This window comes from Archocentrus centrarchus, chromosome 6 (genome assembly GCF_007364275.1).
Source record: "Archocentrus centrarchus isolate MPI-CPG fArcCen1 chromosome 6, fArcCen1, whole genome shotgun sequence".
Taxonomy (NCBI): domain Eukaryota; kingdom Metazoa; phylum Chordata; class Actinopteri; order Cichliformes; family Cichlidae; genus Archocentrus; species Archocentrus centrarchus.
The window spans coordinates 35,031,269-35,051,919 of record NC_044351.1 but is presented as its reverse complement, the minus strand read 5'-3'; the positions used below and the strand labels follow the sequence as shown (position 1 = coordinate 35,051,919).

The following is a 20,651-nucleotide window of genomic DNA, read 5'->3' as shown; positions in this document are numbered from 1 at the left end:
TAGTGCCAGGTCTCAGAAAGCACTGTCAAACATTTCTGTGGCAAAGTGACATCAGATCATTATACACTGCTGCGTATAAGCAACACTGTGGTCTGTGTAGTGGGGAGAAGACACTAATACAGGGAAACACAGGAAAGATTATAATCTAAATCCCTTTCATGCTCTGTTGACTGACTTAACAGTCAAGGTTATGCTGCAGGTGCGTATTTGTGTGTAATGATGCTGTTTTACATCTTAACCAACAATCCCCTCAGGGGATGAATAACTGCCAGAAAGTGGGAAATAAGAACTACAGAGAAGCCATAAAACCCTCAGTTCTGCTAACTCACCACCATGAAAGCTTTGGGGAGACATTAAAGCTCTTGAAGGACGTTGTGCACATCCATTGTAAAAATGGAAGGTGCATTAACTGGCCCAGCAATGTGTAATTATCCAAGTCAGGCTTAATAGGTTATGTAATAAGTTGTTCAACTGTTCACTGAACTAGCCCTCCACCATGGCCTCAGGCTCTTCCTGCATGGTTAAGGTCAAATATAAAACCAAGCCTTGCTCATTCATCTTAAACTCTAGCATGGCTCCTGCACCTTCTGTGACTCAGAGACTGGGGTAGGACATATCTGCTCGCTTTCTTCACTAGATTTGTGGCTGCAGACCTTTTTAAAATAAGATAGTTCTGCCTTTTCTGAATGGAGTTACAAGGAGCTAATGATGGCATTCGCCTGGCTGCGTACAGACCCACTCTTCCTGTGTCGGTGGGTAATGGTAAGGCAACATCAGGAGAGTTTGAGTCGAATTACTATACGTGTGACAGTGACGGCAGCAGTGTCGCGTCCCGCGGATCTGTTGCTTTAACTGGCTATGAGACTCTGGATGCCCCCCCACGCTATGACTTCTACACCAACACGGAGGTGTGGGGCCGACGGAAGCAGTTCAGACCGTCTCTGTTCCAGCTGCATGCCAAACCCGAGGTAACGAGCCAGCTTCTTCTTTGTTTTACCCAAACTAAGAATGTTTCAGAGAGCTGATCAGCCAACACTTACAGCTTTATCCCTGTGACCAGTATGATTCCAGACCCCCCATGTATGAAGAGACGACAGCTGGACAGGCAGGAGGGGGGGACAGCTCTGAGGAAGATGAGGATGAGCAAAAGGAGCCGCCATCTGAGCCCACACGTTTTGGATGGGTGCAGGGAGTCATGGTAGGTCGAGGCTTTGACCCGTGTGCTGCTGCTGGTTTTGGACCAGATATTCTGTTATTGCTCCACTGGGGGACAAATGTTCAGTATTACTGTTTTAGGTTTGGGGGGGGGGGGGGGGGTCTTGATTTAACTTCTTATAAAAAGCCTGTTTTTGAGGCAGACCCTCACCACCATCACCAACACTTGTAGATCTTTAACACATGGGAAGCCTTCAACTTCACACTTCAGTCAGTGCCACTCACCTAAACCTTCCTGCCATGCTGGCTCACTGATGCTGGACAAAGACGTTTTGTGTGGTTGTTGATTTGAATGATTTGTCTGAAGTGCTGCTCGATGATTGAGATGCAGCCGGCCGGGTTCATGTCTTCCCCTCTCTCTCCTCACACTTTCCTGTCTATCTTCACTGTTTGCCATCCAATAAAGGCCAAATGGCTGAAATAATGTTATGTCTGATATGGCCTTTCCAAAATATCCGGTGAGAGTCAGGGTATCAGGCTTAGTGTGGTCAAAAAACACTGTTCAGCAGCTTTTGGAAGCTGTCTGCTTCAGAAATCTTTTCTTATGCATTTTGATGGGCTGCATCTCAGGGTGACATTTAAAATGCTCATTTGCAGCTGTTTCCACATCTGTTTACATTTAGATGGGTTTTAATCATAAATTTTGATCTTATGTATCTTTTCTTGACAGCTTCACGTGATAATATTTCACCTTTATTCATAAGAGCTAATCGGAAACATTATTTTAGAAAGCCTTGAAGGGTTGTTTCACCTCAATTCACTAAAATCTGTACTGAATGTATTTGGAGCCCAGCCTGCCAGGCCAGGTGAACATGTGGTGCCTGAGATGTTGTCACATGGACAAACATACGACTTGTGCACCTATCAGGTGTAACATAATGACCACCTGCCTAATATCGTGTTGGTCCCTCGTTTGCTGCCTAAACAGCCCTGACCCATCAGACTCCAGGAGACCCCTGAAGGTGTGCTATGGTATCTTCACCAAAATGTTAGCAACAGACCCTTTAAGTCCTGTTAGCTGCATCCCACAGCTACTCAACTGGATTGAGATCTGAGGGATCTGGAGGCCAAGTCAACACTTCAAACTTGTTGTTGAGCTCTTCAAACCATTCCTGAACCATTCCTGCTTTGTGGCAGGGAGCATCATCCTGCTGAAAGAAGCCACAGCTATCAGCGAATACTGTTTTCATGAAAAGGTGTATATGGTTTCCAACAAGGCTTAGGTAGGTGGTACATGTCAAAGTAACATCCACATGGGTGGCAGGGCCCAAGGTTTCCCTGCAGAATATTGCCCAAAAGATCACACTGACTCTGCCTGCCTCCTTGCCTGATCAGACCACAGAGGTTTAATGACCACATGCGCTCCCCATGTGCATCAGTGCCGTGACCCTGTCGCTGGTTCACCGCTGTTCCTTCCTTGGACCACCTTTGATAGATCCTGACCCCTGCAGAGCGGGAACGCCCCACAGGAGCTGCAGTTTGGAGATGCTCTGTCCCAGTCAGCTAACCATCACAGTTTGGCCTCAAACTCGCTCAAATCCTCACGCTGCTCATTTTTCCTGCTTCTAACAGCGACTTCCTGATAGATCCCACCCACTGACAGGTGCCATGATGAAGAGATAACACTGGTCAACAACAAATTTGTTGTCTGTGTTTTTTCAGCTGATTTAGGACGAATCTGATGCGCTGAATCCAAAAATCACATTGGTTTTGCTCAATCAGGTCAAGTTTTTGAGCTATGGCCACTTGTCGTTTTTTATGTTTTTGTTCACATGTACGCATGTGTGGAGCATTCTAGAAGAAGTTGGTGGGGTAAAATGCGATGTCGAATAATTGTTTTGATTGGAAATGATTATTTTAATGATAAGTATTCAGGTCCGATAGTTCTGGGTGATTATGTTGAAAAGGGATCAGTTTGAAGTCATAAAACCTCAAAGTCTTCCAAAAATTGGTGCGGCAAAACATAAAGTTGGTGGATCAAAACTAAAGTTAATGGGGCAGCCACCCCACAAAGTGTATAGGAAAGTTTGCCTCTGTACCCATCGCTCACTCGACTACACTGAAGGAGAAGTTTGAAGCGGTGAACTATGTGCTGGAGAAAATTGGTTATGATCAGCATAAGTGGTTTATTTGTGTTGACCTGAAGATGGTGAACTTTTTGTTGGGACAACAGTCTGGCTTCACCAAGTACCCATGTTTTCTGTGCATGTGGGATAGTAGGGACCGTGCTCAGCTGTGCGGGAGGAATTGGTGCCTTGCAAAAAAAGGAACATCATCAACGACCCTCTGGTGGACAGAGACAGAATACTCTTCCCACCGCTTCACATCAAGCTCGTCTTAATGAAGCAGTTCACCAAGGCTCTGGACGAGGATGGTGACTGTTTCACTTACTTGTGCCAGGCTTTTCCAGGATTGACCATGGAGAAGTTGAAAGCTGGCATCTTTGACAATCCTCAGATCCGTCAGCTCATCAGAGATCCAGAGTTCGAAAGCTCAATGAACGAAGTGGAACTGGAGGCGTGGAAGGCATTTGTTCTGGTAGTGAAGAACTTTCTTGGCAACAATAAGGCCAGAAACTATGCAGAACTTGTCAACAACATGCTGACCTTTCAGAAACCTGGACTGCAACATGAGCATCAAGATGCACTACCTATTTTCACATATGGACCGGTTTCCTGAGAACCTGGGTTCAATGAGTGACGTGCAGGGGATGAGATTCCATCAGGACATGAAAGAGATGGAGTCCCTGCCGCTGGGCATTTCAGGAGTTCGAAGAAATGGAAGTTCAAGCCCTGAAGTTTGAACAGTGGTGAAGCAACATGCAATTTACGTGTACTTACCTTTATCATTGCCCACCATTCAGTTTACAGTAATCGATGTTTCTATCAGGTAATCAATATATGTTGTTGGAAAAACATTTTTTTTCTCTTAAAAACATATTTAGGATGATGTGTTGACAAAAATCAGCTGATAATGCCACAAAAATGTAATCGATTTTGTCACAAGATCTGATTTTTTTTTTCAAATCAACTTAGCACAAAAACCTAACCTGATGGAGAAAAACGGATGCCATTTCCTGGTTCAGCAGGGCAAAAATACCCTAAATCAGTTGTAGAAATCTAGACAACATTCAAAAAGTAAAAAATTGTTGCCCAGTGTAATCAGTGCGATTGACTCCATCTGTCAGTGGTTGTAATGTTATTCCTGATCAGTGCAGACATGTTTGTTTCATCACTTACTGTAGCTGCATGTCTGAGCACCAATGGAGGAAATGCGAACATCACATGCATTTCACTGGTGCAACCTGCATGAGTCACAGTTCACCCAACAGCTTATTGTAAAACAAAAATATAAAATATAACCTGTGAGATATTTTAATTTGATTCAAAGGACATTCATGTAGATTCTACCTCTGAGGTCAGAGATGGACTTTTCCTGCTCCCCTGTTTCTGACTGTACCAGTACAGTCATAGTGATGTCACAGTGACACTGTTGATGTTACTTAACTAAACAGATACCAGCTGGCTTTACTCAGTGTTGCACCTGTTCTTAGATCCGCTGCATGTTAAACATATGGGGAGTGATCTTGTACCTGCGGCTTCCTTGGATCACGGCTCAGGCTGGTATAGGTATGTCCACTGACAGCATCCTTCCCTCTTTCATACTTTATCTACTGCACATGATGAACCATCTTTAAAATGTTTCTGAGACAGTGAGAATCAGTCACGCTCACGTTGTGCGTCTCTTTCTTCAGGTATGACGTGGATAATCATTCTGCTGTCCACTTGTATAACTGGGATCACTGGTCTCTCGACCTCAGCCATCGCCACCAATGGCAAAGTCAAAGGAGGTTTGATTGACTCACCGACTCGTGCACCAACCTAGTTTTTGACCTTAATGGTGCTGGTTCCAAACACTGTAACCGCTTTGTTTAATCTCCCCTCTCGTTGTTAGGTGGGACCTACTTCCTGATCAGTCGCAGCCTCGGCCCAGAGCTGGGCGGCTCAATCGGGCTGATCTTTGCCTTTGCCAATGCTGTAGCTGTGGCAATGCACACTGTGGGCTTTGCTGAGACTGTTGCAGACCTCATGCGTGTGAGTACCATACAGCGTATTAATGTCTGCACTGATAAAATGCATTAACTAATGTGTCTTCTCTTTGAAACATCATGAAATTTCTCTTTGTTCATCCTCAGGAAAATGGAGCTCTCATGGTGGATCGAACTAATGACATCCGCATCATCGGCATCATCACGGTCACGTGTCTGCTGGGCATCTCAATGGCTGGCATGTCCTGGGAGTCAAAGGTTAGCTCAGTGAGACTATAGTAAGCTGCCACGGTGCTCTGGATATAAGGTTCAACTCAATAACTGGATAAAAGATTGCTGCAGCTTTTATTTGTGTGTCCAGATTTTGAAGCCAGAGTGACCAACCACTCAGCTTCGACTTTTATCCAAAGTTTAAAAATCCATCCAAGCAGCACAAATAGGTTGTTGGGTACAGGAAATGCTGGTGTGGTCGCACACTAGGCTGAAAGGGAGACAAGATTACAAAATTCACTAAACCAGTGAAAAAACTCTGTTTTTAGAACCATCTCAGTCTTTCGCACATTAACACAGCACACTGAGTGTCTTTCCTGTGTTCGTGTGATATGCAGTGAGCATGTTGACCCCAGCCTTTGTGATGAACCCAGTTTGATTTACAACAAGCTGGCAAACCGCAACCAGCAATGATGAACTCTGAGCCGATGTAAAACTGTTAAACAGTTCAATCTAATGAGAACACCTCAGCCATGACATTACCAGGTTTACAGCCTGGAGCAAAAACGATTTCGGTAGCTAACGTCGCTCCTTCACAGCAGCTGTAAAAGAGTTTGACTCACATTGTGGGTTTTAGTAAAACACAGTCAGCAGTGTGGCAGGCTTACCTGTAAGGAGTGCTGGTCCTCTCAGAAAACCTAAAGCACATTTTATTTCACTCTGGATACATAATTAATGCTCTCTTTGCCATGTAAATAATTTATTTTGCCACTTAGCTCCATTCAGCCTACAAACATTAACTTACAAACATACCCTGCTGTTGAACTGCACTCAGTTTCTACACAGTGGCATCAACATGACGTGACGCGGCCCTCCTACAGACTGATGTGATGTCACTGCGGCTGCAGCCACCTTTTGTTTGCACCATCCGGTTGTTGCCTGTGAATCTCTGTCTGCATCTCTTTAGTTTCTTCTGCCCTCCACAGGCGCAGGTTGTGTTCTTCCTGCTCATCATGGTGTCATTTGCCAGTTACATTGTTGGAACACTCATTCCGGCTTCACCTGAGAAACAGTCCAAAGGTTTCTTTAACTACAAAGGTGACTATGCAGTGATCCCGTCACACAGTATACAGCAGTTCTTTATGGTCAAGTTTGCCCACATCAGAGCTCCCCTGTAAACCGACCCTCTGACCTTTAACAGCGAGCATCTTTGCTGAAAATTTTGTACCCAGCTGGCGGGGGCCAGGGGGCAGCTTCTTTGGCATGTTCTCTATTTTCTTCCCCTCCGCCACGGGCATCCTGGCAGGAGCTAACATCTCTGGAGATCTGAAGGTATGTCTTTGTTTTTCTTCAGAAATAATAATGTCCACTGCTCAAAAAATTAAAGGAACACACATCAGATCTCAGTGGAAAAAATCATGCTGGATATCTACACTGATGTGGACTGGTTAGTAATGTGTTAGGAAAGAGCCCAAAAATCAAACTGTCAACATGCAGCATCAGGGCTGACACCAGGAAGCAGAGCTGCAGTCTTACACGCCTCTCTGCAGCTTCTCTCCTCCTGCCATCCCCCCAAAACCCCATCCCCACAGAGTCGGTGCCTGCTCCCAGACCACCAAAAACAAACTGAAAATCAGCAAAAAACTATTTAAGCATAAAAATTCAAAAACAATAAATAATACAGCTTCATCAACTGCACCAAAGAGAAATAGTTAAATGTGGATTATTAAACATTAGGTCTCTCTCTTCCAAGTCCCTATTAGTAAATGATTTAATAATTGATCAACATGTTGATTTATTCTGCCTTACAGAAACCTGGTTACAGCAGGATGAATATGTTAGTTTAAATGAATCAACACCCCCGAGTCACAGTAACTGTCAGAATGCTCGAAGCACAGGTCGAGGAGGAGGATTAGCAAAACAATATGTCCTTCAATGCACGTATTAAACAAATATGTAGGACCGCTTCTTTGCATTTGTGCAATATTTCTAAAATTAGAAACATCCTTTCTCAGAGTGATGCTGAAAAGCTAATTCATGCATTTATTACTTCTAGGCTGGACTATTGTAATTCATTATTATCAGGCTGTCCTAAAAGCTCCCTGAAAGCTATAGTACTGACAGGGACTAGAAAGAGAGAGCAGATTTCTCCCTGTTAAAAGGGAGTTTTTCTTTCCCACTGTCACCAAGTGCTGCTCACAGGGGGTCATTTTGACTATTGGGTTTTCTCTGTAGTATTTTAGGGTCTTTGCCTACAGTATAAATCACCTTGAGGCGACTGTTGTTGTGATTTGGCGCTACATAAATAAAATTGAACTGAACAGTCCGAGCTGCAACCTGGCAGTGTCAGTTGCACAAATGTTGTCCCAGAGGTGTTCTAATGGATTTAGGTCAGGGGAGTGTGGGGGGGACAGTCAATCAGTTCCTTTGTCCTCCAGGAACTGCCTGCATACTCTCACCACATGAGGCACCAGGAGGAACCAGGACCCACTGCAGCAGTGTGGGGTCTGACAGGTCCAAGGATTTCATCCTGATACCTGGTGGCAGTCAGGGTGTTGTTGCCTAGCCTGTAGAGGTCTGTGTGTCCCTCCATGCCTCCCCAGACCATCACTGACCCACCATCAAACCGGTCATGCTGAACGATGTTACAGGCAGCATAACGTTCTCCACGGCTTCTCCAGACCCTTTCAGGTCTGTCACATGTGCTCAGGGTGAACCTGCTCTCATTAGTGAAAAGCACAGGGGGCCAGAGGTGGACCTGCCAATTATGGTATTTTATGGTAAATGCCAATCAGTCCAGGTATGACCTCATGCTACCAGCAGTGAGTCTGACCCTAGCCAAATGCAGAACTAGTGACAAACCATCAGAAAAGATGAGGAGGGGAAAAATGTGAGCATCCTCCACCTGTAACACCATTCCTGTTTGGGGGGTGTCTCATTGTTGCCCCTCTAGTGTTAATCTCATGAACACCAAAGCAGCTGAAACTGATTAACGGACCCTCTGATACTTACTGACCACATCGATATCACAGAGGTTTAATGACTGGATGATGAACTGATTCAAAAGTGTTCATTTAATTTTTTTGAGCAGTGTAGATATAAACCTCCCTGCTTCATTCTTATAAACATGTAAAGCTTTATGTTCAATTCATAAGCCATTGTTTTTAAAGCTTTGGTTTTATTTCTTCTTCCCAGAATCCAGCTGTGGCCATTCCCCGAGGGACGCTGTTGGCTATTTTCTGGACCACGACCTCTTACCTCATCATCTCTGCTACCATTGGTACTGTATGTCCATAGAAAAATCTGTATACTAGACTCTATTTACCACAGAACATCTGCTCTCATCACAGGAAACAATGAGTTTGTTTTATTTGTTTTATTTATGTGTACCCCCACCCTCACACTGCAGCTTCCCAGCTTTTTCACTACATTTACTCACTTTTCAGGCCCGCTGAGTGACCTGAATTATAGCACAGTTTTCCCAGTGCTGTTAAAGGGATTTGGAGACAAAGCAGTCAGACTTCCTACTAAAGATAATTATTAATTGCATTACATATTGTGATATAACTTACAGCTGACAGGAAATACCTTTTGTTGACATCATAACTTATATTTTGAACAAAGTCCAATCTTTTCCTAAACCTGACCCTGTGTGTTTCCTGCCTAAATGTAACCAAACGTGTAAAAAACAGTGAAACGGGGCTCACACCGGTCTCCACGTCCAGTCTTCTGTCCCGCCCGCCTGCTCCAAAGCTGCTGCTGCCTTATTTACATGAGGTCACCATAACGGGTCGCTCCACAGCTGGGGTTCTTTCACTCATTACCCAAACATATAAACCACTACAGCGTGCCATAAACACTCTTTAAAACAGGTATCAGAAAGATAACTTCAAACATCCAAGAATAAATGTTTACAAATTATTTTCCTATTATTAAACATCAGCTAAAAAAAAAATGAATTAATGCAACAGTCATAAAGTGTTACTAATAAAACTGATATAATTGTATTTTAAAAGTAGGTGAACAAAACTGTTCTTCACTCTGTGAAGGTTTTATGACATGAAATCCAGAGAGTTGAAGCAGCCTTGACTCTGACCCTGTTTCCTCCCAGGATCCTGCGTGGTGCGCGACGCGTCCGGCCTGTTGAACGACTCGCTGCCTTCCTCCTCACCCTCTGAGGGCTGCACTAGTATAGAGTGCCAGTATGGATGGGACTTCTCTGAGTGTATGAACAATAAGACGTGCCCCTACGGGATCAGCAACTACTATCAGGTCAGCACAGGATCTCACACACCAGACAGAAAGATCAGTTCAGTGTTGTCAGAATAACACAGTTGGTGTGTGTGTGTGTCTGTGTCTTCTTTGTCATGAAGGCTTTTTTGGTTCAGCAACAAGAGCAGTTTGTCACATTGATAACTAATTAGAAATCTAATATTGTTGGCAAACGGCTTAAATGAGAAATCATGAAGTCTGCTGCACCTTACTCAGGTGTTCAGGTTCCTCCTGCTGCCACTTGGGGGCACCAAAGTATAAAGTTGCCTTTCCTGCTGTCTGTCCAAATACACACGTTACTACTTTAGTGCGCTTTTCCTTCACTGTCAGAGCTACAGGCTAACACCACAGTCCCTTTATTATTCAATCACAGTCGGTTCTTCTGCCCTTTGAGAGAAATGAGCTCAGTAAGTGAACATTTCTGTCTGCAGTCACTGAGCATGGTGTCAGCCTTCGGCCCTCTCATCACCGCTGGTATATTTGGAGCAACTTTGTCCTCAGCTTTGGCCTGCCTGGTGTCTGCTCCCAAAGTCTTCCAGGTACATGTACATTCACTCTGCACAGTGTCTTAAAACTGAGATTTTTCCTTGTGACTTTTTAAATATTTTATTGTAAATTCCTGTTTTTTAAAATAGTTCAAAATAAAATAAACAAAAATTCAAAACTTTCCAGAATTTTCTATAGCCGTCAACAGAATGTGAAGAGACAACTGTTATGACTATATCCAAATCTGTGTATTGTGTTGAAGGGATGTTGACTGAAGTTGAATTAGGGCCTGGCTATACTTTTATGTAATACCAGTTTTTGCCACAAGATGGTACAATGAGTCAACGTAGTGCTTCACAGCTATCAGCCAAACTGTGACGTGAAGAATCTGAGACCATACATTTTCTTATGCAGCTTAGGGTGACAGGGGAAGGGGTTTGAGGTGTTGGAGCCTCTCAGCTGTCATAGGGCAGGAAGAACAATCATTAAGCCTCCCATCCATACCAACAGGAAGTACCTAACATGCTTGTCTCAGAGTATGGGGGGAAGCTGGAGTACCTGGAGGAATCCCACTGAGACATGGGGAGACCAAAAATTGCATTTTCTTATTTCTTATTATAGGGGTGGGGAAACACCACTAAAACATTCTGGTAAAACACTGCCCCCCAGTGATGAAACCTTTAGTTAGATTTTGTATGGATAGTTACCAAAAATGCCTTTAAAGATTTCAGTTTTTCCAGCATGTTTCTGTTCTTGTGTTTATTTTGTCTTTTTTTTTCCCCAGTGTCTGTGTAAGGACCAACTCTACCCTTTCATTGGTGTCTTTGGCAAAGGTTATGGCAAGAACAATGAACCAATCAGAGGCTACCTACTCACATATGTCATCGCTGCTTGTTTCATCCTCATTGGTGAGACTGAAGAGAATCTTGTGCTGTCTGACTGTGCTGTGAATGAAAGCTGCCTCCAGCTGAGCGTTTTTCACTCACCATCTCGATGTTTTGTGTGATAAGACACCACACGCTCAGAGCGCTGCAACAACTGGATCATAAACACAACAACCCAAAAGTCTTTTACAAACCAGAGGAGTCGCCCCCTGCTGTCTATTAGAAAGGATGCAGGTTTAAAGCACTTCTGCACTGGCTTCCTTTCTCAGACCTGGAAGCTGCAGTACCTTTCAGCATCTTAGAAATGTGATTTAATATAATTCAGCTGATTAAATTAACCAAATGGCAGAAAATGAAGGTAAAATCTCAGGAACTTGACACTAGAACAGCTAACTAGAATAGGCTGGCTAATACGAGAGCAGCTACCATCCCATTATTGTTCATTTCACAACTTGGCACATGTGATGAAGCACATGAACTATAGTGGGTCAATGACCACCTCCAAGGGGACCCCCCCTCCACCCCCACCCCCACTGGGGTTTAAATACCTGGGACTGTCCAGCTTTTGGTTTTAGAACTGAAGAAGCCTTTTGGATGAGACGTCTTTAAAAACTTAAAGAAGTCCAGTCGCCTCATTCAGGCTCAGAGACCACGTGACCTGGAAGAGAACCTACAGCCAAAATCAAAACTGTACCAAGTTACAGTTCTTCACATTAAAAGCTTTTAATCACGGCTGGTTTTTAATGTGAAGCAGTTCCAGGAAATATTTACACTATTGCACATTTCCTCTTGCTCCTCATCTTCTCTTCTTTTGCATCACCAGCTGAGCTGAACACCATCGCCCCCATCATCTCCAACTTCTTCCTCTGCTCCTACTCTCTGATCAACTTCAGCTGCTTCCATGCATCAATCACCAACTCACCAGGTAAACACTTCAGGTCTGCCTAATGTGGCTTTAATGGAAAGATAAAAAGACCACACCTGTTTACAGCCGTGTGTGTGTGTGTGTGTGTGTGTGTGTGTGTGTGTGTGTGTGTGTGTGTGTGTGTGTGTGTGTGTGTGTGTGTGTGTGTGTGTGTGTGTGTGTAGGCTGGCGTCCATCCTTCAAGTTCTACAGTAAGTGGCTGTCTCTGCTGTGTGCTGTGATTTCGGTGGTGATCATGTTCCTGCTGACGTGGTGGGCAGCCCTCATTGCTTTTGGTGTTGTCTTTATTCTCTTGTCATACACACTCTACAAGAAGCCAGGTAAACACACACACACACACACACAGTGTGTAAAATGTGCCAAAAGCAGTGCAGAGTCACGCTGATGCTTCATTGCCATTCTGCTGTGTTTAGAGGTGAACTGGGGCTCATCAATGCAGGCGAGCTTCTACAACAGGGCTCTGAATCAGTGTGCAGGTCTCAACAATGTGGAGGACCACGTCAAGAACTACAGGTGAGCATCTAAACTCCAATAAAACCCTAAAATGCTGAAGGTGCCCTGTCAGCGTGCACTTGGTGAATCCCCTTTTAAACCTAACATTAACACTAATTTGAAGGTTGGATGAGTGTTTTTGGAGATGATACATTAACTTATTTTAACCTCAGAAGAATGAGGGATTCATTTTTTTAAATCTCTTGGCAACAGTGGGAAGAAAGAACTCCCATTTAATTGTTATCCATTCTTTAAACTAAAACTAAGCTATTGGATCAACATTCACATTATTTTCACATATGTTACAAGAAAACTTCTTAACATTTAAGTTATTTTCAGTGACCTCATAAAGACATGGGATGATTGTTTGGAGATGGTGGGGAGGAAGAACTCTTTTAAAGCCAAGCTCCTTTAGCACTAATTCTGAGGCTGGATCAGTGTTTTTGGAGACACTTGAGATTATCTACCTCGTTAGCAGACTTCACGAGTTAACAGGAGAATTGGGCCCAGTATGGGAGCACCCCACCCCTCACACAGAATATAAGGGCCTATTTCGAGTGACCACTACCCCTAAAAGCTCTCTGAAAGAAGCAAATGGACTTCTTGGTCAGTGAAGATGTGACTGTAAACCCACACAAACACACCCCTCAAAAGGACATTCTAGCTTATGCAAGACTGAGGGCGGGGCCGATGGGGAGGAGTTAATTAATGTAGGTCTGTTTTTCCAGAAAAGGACAAAACTGAAGCGTGTGACTAAGTTAGTGAATGTAGAACAGACAGAGGTGCATTTAAAATGGATGGAGACTGAACTGCTCCTTATCAAACGGTTTCAGACCCCAGTGTTTGGTGCTGACGGGTCCTCCCAGCACCCGTCCTGCTCTGGTGGATCTCGTCAGCTGTTTCACGAAGCATCTCAGTCTCATGTTATGTGGAAATGTGGTCACTGTGAGTACTGATCCCACAAAGGGTTCATTTTTTATGGCGTGAAGATGATAAGATCAATGATTACATGTTTGAAATGTTTCAGCTGGGTAATGAAGCCATGCTCCATTCCTCCCCATATTTGTCAGGACACCCCCTCTCCTTCAGCCCTGGAGAACGCAGTCAGTGACAGTCACCTTAACTGGCTGAACCAAAGGAAGGTCGGGTCCTTCTACAGAGGAGTGCTGGCTGCAGATCTGCGATGTGGGGTGAACGTGCTGCTACAGGTCAGGATTGCACCTCGTCTGTTGTGACTGATGATCTGACAGTGCTGTTGGTTTCTCAGAAGCTCAGCCTGAGTCCAGAAACGTGCAGGGAGCCGGATCTGTTCAGGACCGGAACACGATGCAAACCTCAGTGTGTCAGGCTCCTTTAATTCAAGAGCGTTTTATTGTCATGGTCACAGTAAACGGTCAGTTACACTGAACAATGAAATTCCTGTTCTGTGCTTCTTCTGCTCAATAATAATAATAAATATAAAAATAGACAACTTGTATGCATGAGGTAGACTGTATAGAGGAAGCTGCAGTGAATGAAGCATGTTTGTGCAGTGGTACAGCAATGGGCTATTGTAAAGTGTCTGAGGTGTAAAGTGTCATATGCATATAGTGCATTTTGCAGTCCAAAGTACAAAGCAGAGCACTGTGTGTGTATATCTGTGTATAATTATATTCTGTATGTACCTGCAGCAGTGTTAGCTATTAGCATTTGTTAACTGTTTCGTTTTTACCTTCTGGAGCCACTGATGTGATGGTGATGTGGAAACATGGAGATGGAGGACCGCTGATGTACAGGAACTTACTGTGGGAGATGACTCCTAACTTTTTCCTTACAGGTCCACAGAAGCTTCACGCATAAGCATTGCACTAACATTTGATGGTAGTACCTGACATTTTGGGAGGGGTGGGGGGGTGTCTCTGAAGGCTTAATCATCATCGAGCGATCGCTCACACGGCAGCCAAAGATGTTTGATTAGCAGTTACATGAGCCATCTTACCTGCCTGTTACTAAAATGTTTTCATATACAACAGGATGAGTTCTCACCTCAGTGAATGTCTCCGTCCACCTCGTGCTCTCTGGATAGTTTCATAAAATGATTTGATTGGCTAGTGGCAGCGCTGGAGTTTGATTGGCCGGCACCTGCATTGGTGCTTCAATAGCTGAATTTTCTCAACTTTTCAGCACAAGTAACGTAAGAAACATGAAGTAACTGCTCCGTAGTTTAGTTTAGTTTAGTTTAGTTGTAGTGACTCAGAGGTCTGTAACACACACCTGTGAATCTGCCCCGCTCATGTTCTGACTGTCCACCAGGGGGCAGGTTTGGGCCGAATGAAGCCAAATGTTCTGCTCATGGGCTTCAAGAAGGACTGGCGAAGTGACACACCTCAGGCTGCTCACAACTACATAGAAATACTGCAGTAAGTCTAAACTTGTAGGACCATTTACTGCAGGATGTCACTAATAATTTATTGCTTTTGCAATCTTATTTATTATTTAAAAACTCAGAAACTGAAGCTTAATTCCATAAAAGGCTGCCCCTGCCCCGTGTGTGTGTTTGTGTGTGTGTGTGTGTGTGTGTGTGTGTGTGTGTGTGTGTGTGTGTTTGTTTGTGTGTTCATGTGCATGGACATTCATTTCAATTTCCCTTTCAGTGATGCATTTGACCTGCAGTTTGGTGTGTGCGTGCTGAGAATGAAAGAGGGATTAGATGTCTCCCATCCATCTCAGTCACATGGTGAGAGCCTTAATGCCTAGTAGAGCCGGCTGCACTGAGACTCAATTAATTTGACACCATCAATAAACCCATGCATGCTGCAGCTGCTGCTACGTTTGCTTGACATTAACAAGGGGCATGGTGATGAGTCCATATTCATCCTTCATCTTTTAAGTAACTGACTGCAAGTAAAGTCATGTGCAAAGATATTTCCTCTGTTTTTGTTTCAGTTAATCCAGGTTTTGATGCTGGGCCAGAGAACATGAACGCTCCTTCCTGCATTCAGACCAGCGCTGCATGTATGTAAATGCATGATGATATCACAAGGAAAATGCTCGCTTCAGTACCCAAAGATCCGACAGTAAAATGTAATGAACTGTTTGCAGCTTCTGTGTCCATCGAGCCCGAGCCTCAGCACAGTACGCAGTTTCAGAAAAAACAGGGAAAGAAGACCATCGACGTGTACTGGCTGTCTGATGATGGAGGTCTGACATCTCCATTAGTCACCTGCTTTATATCTTAATTCAAAAATATCACCATGTGTCCTCCTCATTGTGTGTGTGTTCCCCAGGTCTGACCCTGCTGCTGCCTTACCTGCTGACCCGCAGAAAGCGCTGGGCCAGGTGTAAGGTCCGAGTATTTGTGGGAGGAGAAACAGACAAAAAGGAGGAGAAGAGACAGGAGTGAGTATCATTCACAGGTGTGAGTTTCCAGATGTGCTCGTCTCAGGAACACAGCTCAGAGAATAATATCCAATCATCATTATTATTTTTGCTGAAGGCAAACAGGCTGTCCCTTCATTCAAAGTGTAACTGAATAAATATCATTAGTGTCATATAATCAAGAACTTTTATGGCAGAAACTGAAATATGAAAGTTTTCCTCTTGTGGAAAAAAGGGGAGACTTCAGGTGTAAAAATCTCAGGTTCGGTAGAACCAAAAGCCCAGACAGAGTGAAAAATCACATTCATGTCACCAGATTTGGTGTCTGCATGTTTTACTTATGTTAGAAAGGAAAACATATTTGGTGGTGGTCTTTTTTATTATTATTTATTTGATTGGATAATTTAAAATCAATCATCCATTTAATCATCAGATGGATGAATTTAAAATAAAACCTGAGAAAATGCTTCTTACAGCCAGCCAGGATGGGCCTGTTGGTGGAAATGTTTGGACTCAGGCCCCTCAGGCCCACCCACAGCCCACCAGCAGCCATCTCCAACACTTTTCCTGTGGAAACCAAAGTGATCCCACTGAGCGCCAAAAACTCAGTTTGTTCATGCATCAAACAGATTTTCCGAGTTTAGTATAAGATCATATCATATAGGTTAGGCAGAGTGGCGTGTTGTGAGCACTGTCGCCTCAGCACGAAGGTCCTGGGCTCGAGTCCCCTTGTGTGGAGTGTGCATGTTCTCACCGTGCCTGCGTGGGTTTCCTCTGAGTCCAAACACATCCACGTTAAATTAATGAGTGATTCCAAACTGACTGTAGTCGCTGATGTGAGAGTGAATGGTTCTTCCAACATTATGACAGCTGCAAGAGGCTTCAGCACTTCAGACACCCCTTCCTCAAAGACCCCAAGAAAATGAGCTCTCAGATTAACTATGAAGCGCTACACTGACTCGCTACAGCAGTTCCTGATACAAACTGTTATTACCTGAAGGCATGTAGACATCTTGGGAATCAAATCATGTCACTGCAGCCTCACGTTCTCTTTCCAGGGTCTTAGAGCTCATCAAGAAGTTCCGTCTTGATTTCCACAATGTTGAAGTGCTGCCTGACGTCTACCAGACTCCTCAGCCGATGAAGTAAGCTTGTGGATGATGTGGAGGATGGAGGATGTTTGGAAATATGAGCCACCAAAGCCACCATCCACTAACATAAGAATCGTGAGCATGAAAAAGCTCCTTGTGTCACGTCTTGTTTTAACTTTTGTGATTTTAGTTTTTTAGCGAGGTATATGATGCATATGATGTGGCCAAATTCACTGTAGGACGTCGCTAACTTTATTACTTTATAAACTCGGACAGGTGAGTTATAAAACACGCCTCTGAGGTTTGAAGGCTCTGAAGCACCCTCAGGTGGCCATTGGAGGAACTGCAGTCTTTGGCACTGCCGCGCTGAGTCCAGCCCAGAGTCGCTGAGAACAGTGGTACAAAAAGACAGAACCCCCTAATGCTGAATTAAGGTGGAGGTCTCATCCTCTGCCTGTCTCTGTGTGCTTCAGTGTCCATCAGTTTGAAAAGATGATCAGTCGCTTCAGGCTGGATACAAAATCTAAGCCGGACTCCGATTCTGGACCTGCAAGCCAGCATGAGAAGCCCTGGATGATCACCGAGCAGGACTTGGAGAAGAACAAGGCTAAGGTCTGACACACGCCGCTCAAATATGTTTCAAACAAGCCAAACATCTTTATTTTTTCCTCTCTGGCATCCTGCCGTAAACTGAACGGCTTTTCTTTGGAATTCAGTCTCTGCGCCAGATCCGTCTGAACGAGGTGCTGCTGGATTACTCCAGAGAGGCCGCTCTGATCATTGTGTGAGTAGTTCTTCTGCTTTTTAATGCTGCTGAGTGAGCGCTCAGTCTACAGGTGTGGTCGAGCCATCACCTGGGAGATCTGGAGCTCATTATTGGTGGCTGAAAATCGTCTGTTTGCCTCATTAAATCTGCTTCGCCGTGTTTCCTGACAGCACCATGCCAGTGGGGAGGAGAGGAGTGTGTCCCAGCTCTCTCTACCTGGCGTGGCTCGACTTCTTGTCACGTGATCTAAGACCTCCAGTCCTATTGGTCAGAGGAAACCAGCAAAACGTTCTTACCTTCTACTGCCAGTGAACACTCCGAGACCAGTGGTCACACGATGAAACGGATGATCCTGACACAGCAGCACCTTATAGATCACAGGAGGGGTTTATTTGTCAGATTATTTGTAATATTTTTTCCAATAGCCTCTCACAGTTATGAGCACATGAAGTGATTTGGTACCTTTGATCAAAGCTATGAACACAAAGTAGTTACTTTAATTAGAATAAAAGATGATCTCTGCTATACAGCGTGCTGCATGTTTACCGGTTAGGTCCCCTCGTACTGATTTTGCACTCTCCACTTTAGTTCATTTTGAGTCTTTATTGTATATTATAGTGACTGCCAGCGTCTGTGCTTCCTGGCAGCAGAGTCTGTATGAGCTGTAGAGTCCATAATCACAGGTCTGTGGATCTGAATGGGCTGAAAATGAGCCTCAGTGTCTTTATTCACTGAAACAGTAGAAATGCTAAAATCATAATAAATATAAACCATTGAGAATACTGACACTTCCTGTGACTGGGATCATTACGGTAAGAGCTCGAGTTGGAGATTCCTTCATGACCACTCAGCTCCAGAGCATGTTAGCTGTTATGAGTTACTAGAGTGACTAACGAGCTATTACAGACTCATCAGCACACCCTAAGACCACGTTTATCTGTCAGGCTGTTTGTAAGTATTTTTTTGGGGGGGGGGGTTGGAAACTGAAAGCCAAATTATTAGACTAATTATAACTGTGTAAGATTTTACCTCAAACATGTGGCATAATTTTTTCATCCAAAAAAAAAATAAAGTGAAATAGTTAAGAAATGTTTTTAGGTTGAAGACATTTTGGCATATGGGAGGTGATGTGTATGATCAGTATGTGACTGACACCGCAGAGCTTTGTGGACTTTAACTGACCAATCTGTGATTCCTGTGTTAGGGTTTCTTTCACCTGGATTTTAACTACTGATGATAACTGACATGTTTATTACTGCACATAAAAACATGTCCTTCCAACCTCATAAGGAAGAGAGGACGGTTATTTTACTAGGCCTTAAAAAAGCTTTGCTTCCAGTGACCCTGCTGGGTGAGAAGCAAACAGAATTAATTAAGCCTTAATGTATGAATGCTCTTAATCACACTGTATTCATAGCTGCATTGTCACAACCAAACAGTGGTTACACTTCAGTGTCTGTTGTCAAAGGTCAATCAGATCTCCTCATTTGTAACTGTAACCAATAATGACATCCCTAAATGTGTTTCACCACCTGAGTCGGTCCTTTGACCTCATCATCATTTTGACTACAAACTGCAGCAACATTGACATCAACACCAGCAACAGTAAATCTAGAGAAGTGAGGTCCATATGAGAGTCGTATTAATGGAAATACGTGAGGTCCAAATAATTATACAAGTCTCTGATATAATTGACATTGCTAAAAATGCTAAATATGCATCTGAATCTTTGTATCTATCTATGGATTTGTGGCAAAGGTGAAGTGTTTTAATTTTAATCAAGATGAAAATAAAATGTTTTAAATATTTCACTTTACATGTCATAAATATAATGTAATGTTTGCCTTTTGAATGAGATTATTTTTTTTAATTCATTTTTTGTTTTTGAGATGCACAAGTGTGTGCACTGTTTGCTCTGCTGTGTGTGTGTGTGTGTGTGTGTGTATTCTGCTTCACTACACTCGGTGAAACAGACATACGTGTGGAGCAAAGGAGAAACAAAGGAGGGGTTTATAAGGACCTCCTCCTCCTTTCAGCTGCTCCCTTCAGGGGTCACCACAGTGGATCATCTGCCTCTGTCTCCCCCTATCCCAGCATACTCCTGTCACACCAGCCTTCTGCATGTCCTCCTTCACTACATCCATGAATCTTCTCTGTGGTCTTCCTCTTTTCCTCCTGCCTCCTCCTCCACATATTCAAACCATCTCAGTCTTGTCGTTCTAACTTTGTCTCCAAGCTGCTCAGCGTGAGCGGTCCCTCTGATGGACTCGTCTAATCTTGTTCATCACAGCAGGTCTCCCTACCATCCTGTAAACCTTCCTCTCACTCCTGCTCTCCTTCTGTCACACATCACCTCTGACACTCATCTCCACCTGCTCCACCCTGCCTGCACTCCCTTCACCTCTCTTGCATTGCTTTGGATGGTTGACCCCGGGTATTTAAACTCATCATCCTGCGTTACCTCTGCTCCTTGTAGTTTCACTGTTAAATGATTTTCAAGGACCTGAAGAGGAATTTAGGTTCCTAACTGTAGCATTTTCCCCTTCAAAAGGGGACACAGGTCTGTTTTTATTTCAGGTTTATTATTAAGCAAACTCAATATAAAGGCCTTTTTTTATAGTATGTGTATATAATGAAGACCTTGTACAGTATCCGCCAGACTCTTTAAATATGCTGTGGTTCAGTCGTGTTTCACTGTTTCTAATTTGAGGTTTTGTCCGTGTAGCTACTGTTACTGTTCGTGTTTCTGGATAAATCTTGTGGGAATATCTGAAAGTTAGTTGACAGCTGATGTAACAGCCTGATGTAACTTCAGCTGACAAAGTTTTGCTTTCTTATTAGAGACAAGGAACCTAACAGGAGCGCTCACTGCGACTCGATTTAAGAGAACAGAAGACGTGAAATG

The 20,651-nt window shown here is 43.7% G+C and overlaps 1 protein-coding gene across 1 annotated transcript; it reads left to right on the top strand.

Moving 5' to 3' along the window:
• The first annotated feature begins 585 nt into the window (after positions 1-585).
• slc12a3 (solute carrier family 12 member 3) lies at positions 586-19,523 on the top strand. The gene is made up of 26 exons (XM_030731244.1): positions 586-968; positions 1,061-1,198; positions 4,769-4,844; positions 4,970-5,065; positions 5,170-5,309; positions 5,411-5,521; positions 6,460-6,571; positions 6,675-6,805; positions 8,669-8,753; positions 9,585-9,745; positions 10,177-10,284; positions 11,016-11,139; positions 11,939-12,040; positions 12,205-12,360; positions 12,454-12,553; positions 13,366-13,477; positions 13,603-13,740; positions 14,825-14,931; positions 15,166-15,248; positions 15,458-15,526; positions 15,614-15,712; positions 15,799-15,910; positions 16,948-17,034; positions 17,454-17,592; positions 17,697-17,764; positions 17,917-19,523. Exons 1-26 carry the CDS (start codon positions 687-689, stop codon positions 18,056-18,058), a joined length of 3,078 nt encoding a protein of 1,025 aa, XP_030587104.1. The 5' UTR covers positions 586-686; the 3' UTR covers positions 18,059-19,523.
• Positions 19,524-20,651: the final 1,128 nt, after the last annotated feature.

Excerpts from the sequence above, each read along its gene's own strand:
- slc12a3 (XM_030731244.1), top strand. The coding sequence starts at position 687 with ATGGAGTTACAAGGAGCTAATGATGGCATTCGCCTGGCTGCGTACAGA. Across the intron at positions 4,845-4,969 it reads CACGGCTCAGGCTGGTATAG|GTATGACGTGGATAATCATT; the intron begins GTATGTCCACTG and ends CTCTTTCTTCAG. Across the intron at positions 11,140-11,938 it reads TGCTTGTTTCATCCTCATTG|CTGAGCTGAACACCATCGCC; the intron begins GTGAGACTGAAG and ends TTGCATCACCAG.